Below are 6114 nucleotides of genomic sequence, written 5' to 3' on the forward strand. Positions count from 1 at the left end.
TTTCTTAATACATCGATAAATTTAACCCCTTAAAGAGACTGCCTCTTTGGGGCACTTGGAGAGTCATCTCCCTTGGTTTTATCTTAATTCTTAACATTGTTCAGATTTTCCATTTCTGCCACTGATCTTAGAATGTGGGAAGCTGAAGTCTCTACCAGTTGATCCTACAGTATTTTGTTAGGACTTTTCCAAACTGCCGTCCCTGCTCCACACTGAAAAATCAAGGCCTCTGTTCCATCCTTGCTGCGATAGCAGCGCCAGCTGTTAGACTCACCTAATGAGGTGTGACAGTAGTGTTGCATTTTTTCTGGGCATTTTCCAAGAGTGGAAAAGAGGGATTGAAAACAGTAACTCAAACTTGGGCTTTTCTTCCTGCCCTGGAAGTGGCCCAGCCCAGGATAAGGTTTTAAATGCTGATGATTTCCCCTAAACCACAGGTGAATAGGATCACCTACAAAATGGAAGCATTAGGCTTAGAGCAAAGTGGACAGGTGAGCCCCAAATCAATATAAGTTGCTATACCTCTCCTTTGACTAGTTTTTCACTGGAAGTAGAAGCCACCTGTGCATTCTTGCTATGTTTCACTGGAGAAAAGATGGACTGTAGGTAACATCGAGATCAGGGCTCAGCCCACTCCACCCTTGCACCTGGCTCTCCCTTCTATACTTAACCTGTGATGCTTTCTCATCCCCATGTCAACAGGTCCTAGTGCTACACAGATCACAAACAATCTGTCCCCATATTTCTTGGTATTCATCAGCTTTGCCTCCTAGCAACTAGGATTCCTGCCCCCATTCTTTGCTTGCGGTTCAGCAGTGCTCTCCCTGGGGGAGGTGCTCCCCTGCAACTGCTCTTGTATGACCTTAAACAAGAACCAACCTTTCTCTGGACCTCATTCTGTGAATTAGGAGATTGGACTAGTGAACCTTGAAAGTCTCAGCTCAACTGTTCTCATTCTAAGTCACTTTTTCTCTAAATACATGCCTCAAGTCCTAAGTTAGGGGACTTACATACCTCTGGTTCTCTGGTTCCAGTTTATAAAGTTACTACATATAAAAATGTATATAAACATATATTTTTAGGTGACCAGTGCTCAGAAAATACATATTACATTTTTTCCATAAAACTTTAGAGTTAGGACAATAGAGGTCACCTTGTCCATGTTCTCATGTTGCCAGTAAGGACAGGAGCCCTAGAGAAGGCTTGCTCAAGTCCACCAGCCTATTATTAGTGGCAGAGGCAGGATGGAACCCACGTATCTTTACTCCACACCCAGGTACATTTCCATCTGAATAATCTGCCTTTTTGGTGAATAATTGACAGCATTTTGCAGGACTTTCTGCTGCAAATTTTCCAACCCTGTTGGAAACTGAGCTGAACAGTGTAACAAAGGAACTCTCTGACCCTATACATCCACACCCACCCAATAGCAAAACCAGCATGATCTGTTACATACCTGGGCCTTAACAGGTCTGAGCTGGGCCCTTCTGAGGGTCCCCGTCCTTCATTGCTTTGGGCAGAAACAAGCACCTGGTGCAGGAGGCAGGAAGCAGCAGAAAGAGACTGGTATTTACAGCCCAGGCAAATTACTTACCTTTCTGAGCCTCAGTTTCCTCTTCTGTAATCCGAGCATAACAATACCTACTCAGAGTTGTGTCTTAACATAGTAGGTACTCAAATGTCCATTTCCCCCACCTCACCCCTGTTTCCAGGGCTACACCATCAACACTTCGTTAAGATTCTTTTTTTTTTTAATTGGGGAATTGGGGGAGGGGAACAGACAAGTTACTGTCCTTTTGTTCTTCAGACTAGTTGTGGAGGACACCGCTTCACTGGCCCATGTTGGTATTATGATCATTGCGCTCTTCCTGGCTGAGACAGTCTGTCGCCAGTCATTGGATGGCTGCTCATGGTGGCTCACGGCAGCTCACAGTGGCTCATGGCAGCTCTCGCCGGCTGCCAGCCACTCACGGTAGCTCACAGCAGCCCACTGCAGCAGGGGCTGCAGCCTATGCTGTCGCCAGCCACTCATGGCAGCCCAGCTCCAGGTACAGTTGTTGTTCACAATCTTAGCTGTAGAGGGCGCAGCGTCATTGGCCCATGTGGAAACCAAACCGGCGGCCCTGCTGCTCAGAGCTCACGCTCCCAAGCCAACTCTTAACCAACTGAGCCACTCGGCCAGCCCCGTTAAAATTCTTTTAGTGGGCAATCCTTAGCAAATGTTTGGTTCCCCTAGCCTCTCAGGATGCTTCTGCCTTCCTTTTCCCAAATAACATACTTGACATGCTTAGGAATGCAATGTAAGTATAGGATTGCCAAAACCTAGCAGAATTAGTGAGGTAGAGCCCCTGAATGCAAGGAGTGAGCTTTTCCAGTTTCCTGATATTTGGCGTCACCTACCTCTTGGAGATAGTGGTGCGTTGGGTGGGATTGAGCTGCCATCTTCCAGCTCTTAGAGACTAGCAAAGATCCAGGAATCAGAGGGGTAAGGAGCAAGGCTGAGGTGGCAGTGAACAAGGACAGGAAGAAAGAGTACATATTGCAGATTTGGAGGGAAAAAGTCAAGTCCTAATGCACACCTGTAATGCCAGCCCTGGGAGCAAGGAAAAGAAAGCATTCTAGTTCATAGGATGAGCCTGGACAAGGACAGGGAGGGTGGGCATGCAGGTGCCAGGGACAAAGAAAAGGGTGGTTTGGCTGCAGTAGAAGGTTTGAGCTAAGGAACTAGCAAAAGGGAAAGGTAGAAAGCGGGAGTCCTAGGATGTTATAGCTGACCTCAAGCAGGCTTTGCCCTTCCTGATGGCAGAAGGGCCACAGAGTGCTGGAGAGAGAACTGTGCGTAGGGTCAGCATGGGGGAGCTATAGGGATCTCTACGTACAGCAATCAAAGCAAAAGCCCAGTGGAACTTCCAGGGTGCTAGAGATTACTTGAGCAAGAACAGAGGTAACACTGTAAATTCCCTTTGCTTCTCCATTTTATCCATAGTAATCGATAGGAAAGTTGATGAAAATCCTGTGGAGCAGTGAGAAAAGAGAGGACTGGAGAGATAGTGTCCACTGCAGCCACATGGACGGGGGAGACCCCCATTAGGGGGAAGAAATAAATAAGAAGGCCAAGGCCCAGGGGCCTGTGGGGAGAAAGAAAAGGAAGCCCAAGAGGCAGCCAAGACAAAAGCAAGCAATCTAGGGCTAGTTGGCTGCAGGCCTGGAACCTCCTCCTCACACCTGGGCTCCAGCAAACTTCTACAGGTGTCCTTGCCCACAGGCCTCTGGCACCCAACTGTCTACAAGATTTATAGAAAGAACATGGGAAATGTAAAGGAAAGAAAGCGGGGAAGAAAAGACAAAATATTGAAAACCAGGAATCCAACAGATCCACTCTGAAATCCAGCCCTGCTCCTTGCCAGTTGTATGACTTTTGGCCTCCATTACATCTGGAAAATGGGAGTAAAGCCACCTCCCTGACCTTGCCCCCCAGGGCTGTTATGAAGGTCAAATGAGACCATGGGCTGACAGATCTGCATTCTATTTCTCTTATTGTCGTTTTACCTGTGCCACTCTCTCCCACCCTGACCTGGTCCCACACAGGGTGGCTAACCTTTTTCTCCTCCAAAACATTTTCATAAAGCAGCCAATTGCAAGGGTACCTGTGCCAGCAGAGCCACGGGTATAGTTGAGGATGGCCATGGGCAACAGCAAAGCCAAAGAGAAGGTTCCTACTCTCCTGGCCTCCCCCTTGCCTCCTTTCCACTGTCTTTGCACAAATAAGGACCGTTTTAAGACTTAGTTCTGACCAAGCCAGTCCCTACTTAAACAGCTTACAATCAAGCCTTCTTAGGCCCACCGTGCTAAGCCTCGCCTCCTTTCTGGAATTCTGTACCCAACCCCCAAGTTCTGCCTGTTAAAACATCTTTCAACCCTCAAACTTTAGATTAAATGTCCACCTCTTCAGGAAGTCCCCTAATTACTCGCATCAGAGGTAGTTATTGCTGCTTCAACTTACGCAGCATTTGATCTCTGGCCTTCTCACCTGCCTTCAGTCTGTTCCCTAAAGGTTCTCAGGGAGCCCCTTTACACTTAAAATGACTGAGAACCCCAAAGAGCTTTTATTTATATGGGTTATATCTATCAATATTTACCATATTAAAATTAGAACTAAAAGGAATTTAGATTTTTTTTAAATAACAAATTTCAAAATAACAGTAAAACCCTTTACATGCTAAGATAAATAACATTTTTTACTTTTTAAAACACTAAGTTTCCCAAATCAAAAAGAAATTGGTAAGAAGGGTAGCATTGTTTTACATTTTTGCAAATCTCATTAACTCCTGGCTATTCTCCTCTCCTTCTGCATGCAATCTATTTCAATAGCACACATCATGCAGCCTCTGGAAAACTGCACTATATACTCACAAGTGAAAGTAAAAATAATGTCAGTGTTGTTAGGGAAATACTTTTGACCTCTCAAACCCTCTAAATGCAGTCCACATCCAAGGGTCCAAGAAAAGGCTTGCCCCTTAGACAAAAGCAGCCCAAGGCCCTGCAGGGGAGGGGGAAACCTCAGTGTGAGGATAGCTACCTTAGGATCACAGAACCTGTTCCTTTGTTTCTTCTCTCCCCACTGGGTTCCCCATTTTTTTTCCTCCTTTGTGCTTTGGCTCCAGTGCCTCCAGTGTAGGGTGAAAGAGGAGTGTCATAGAAAACATGCACTTTGGATTTACCCAGTCCTATGTTCAACTCTTCTCTCTGTATCTTACCTGCTGTGTGACCTTGGGGAAGTTACTTAACCGCTCAGAGCCTCATCATTTGAAAAATGGTTATGCTACCTCATAGAGTGACTAAAGGAGAGAAACTGCATGTAAGACCTCTCACCCAGGGCCTAACACATAACAGACATTCTACAAATGGCAGCCAGAAATATTACACTGCTCCCCACCTACTGCCCTACCCAACTCTCAGCCTGAGCATGGCTAACACGAAACAGATTAACCATTCCTTTCCTTTCTCCCTGAGGACAGCTGGGCCAGGCTGGGAATTTCCAAGAGAACTTCACTGATAGAGAAAGAGGCGTGAAGTGATCTTGTGTGCAGTAGGTTTCCTATCTTGCAATAGCAGATGGCACCAACTGCCAGACTCAACAGCCCATCTGAGGGGCCCGCCCTGACCAACCCTATCCAAGGGCCTTGGGCACATTCTCCTTTTCTGTCCTTTCTCCTACAGGCTGGGGAGCCCCAGGAAGAGGCAGCCAACCCCTCAAGCTCCCCCTCTCACATAGCACAGATATAAGCAGCCCATACAGACCACGTTCCTCCTATAATATAATAGCTTATCTCCTTGTCCTGGTCACACAGGTGCTTTAACAGGGGCCTTCCACTGACCCAGGCTTGGGTAATGCCCCAGTTACCCTGATGAGGAGGAGTAGTGGGCAACTGGTTTTGTACAGGGCCCGTAGGACTCATAGCCCTTGAAGCTGCCAAACCCTTACATCCAGCTTCTAAGGCTCCCTCATGCCTGCAAAGCAGCCCCATTGTCCTTCCTCCCTTCTAGCACCCCTCAGATGCTCATTTTCAATACTCCCTTGGTCACACACACCCCACACAGAGCACTTATTGTAGTTTCCTCTGCGAGGTGTTCTCAGCCACTGCCTGTGCCTTTAAGGACTGCTGCCCTGTGTCAGGATCTTGACCTCAGCATCCTCAGCTGAGTTGGATTAAGGGACCATTTCATGCCTTTGCAAATTCCTTCTGGCTGCTGTCCCTTCCCACACACAGAGACAGAGTAGCCAGTAGCCCAAACCAGTCTACCAAGGGTGGCCTGAGAGTTGGTCTAGCCTGATAGCCCATTAAAAGAGCAGAGGCTACCCTTTTAATAGGGGCTTTGGGGTCAGGGAGTGGGCCCTTGGGGGTCGTGGGCTGTCACAAGGACTCCAGAAAGCCTTACAGAGCCTTGAGCCATGAAGGACTGCTCAGATATCATCCTGTGTGTGGAGGCGACAGAGCCGAGCAAGGTGAGAGTCACACAGAACCAATCTCCCAAGACCCAGCTGCCTGCCTAGGGCTGGCAGTGCCCAGTGGGCATGCCTGCCAGGCAATGCTGCCACTCGCACTCAGCCTT

General features: G+C 47.6%; 1 protein-coding gene across 1 annotated transcript in view; it reads left to right on the forward strand.

Moving 5' to 3' along the window:
• Positions 1 to 5953: 5953 nt before the first annotated feature.
• The window catches only part of MFRP (membrane frizzled-related protein), a 5662-nt gene continuing 5501 nt past the window's right edge, over positions 5954 to 6114 (forward strand). The window contains exon 1 of the mRNA XM_019663577.1: positions 5954 to 6002. Within this exon, the coding sequence (XP_019519122.1) occupies positions 5954 to 6002 (49 nt within the window). The remainder of the gene's footprint in view (positions 6003 to 6114) is intronic.

This window comes from Hipposideros armiger, unplaced genomic scaffold (assembly GCF_001890085.2).
Source record: "Hipposideros armiger isolate ML-2016 unplaced genomic scaffold, ASM189008v1 scaffold_396, whole genome shotgun sequence".
NCBI classification, from domain to species: domain Eukaryota; kingdom Metazoa; phylum Chordata; class Mammalia; order Chiroptera; family Hipposideridae; genus Hipposideros; species Hipposideros armiger.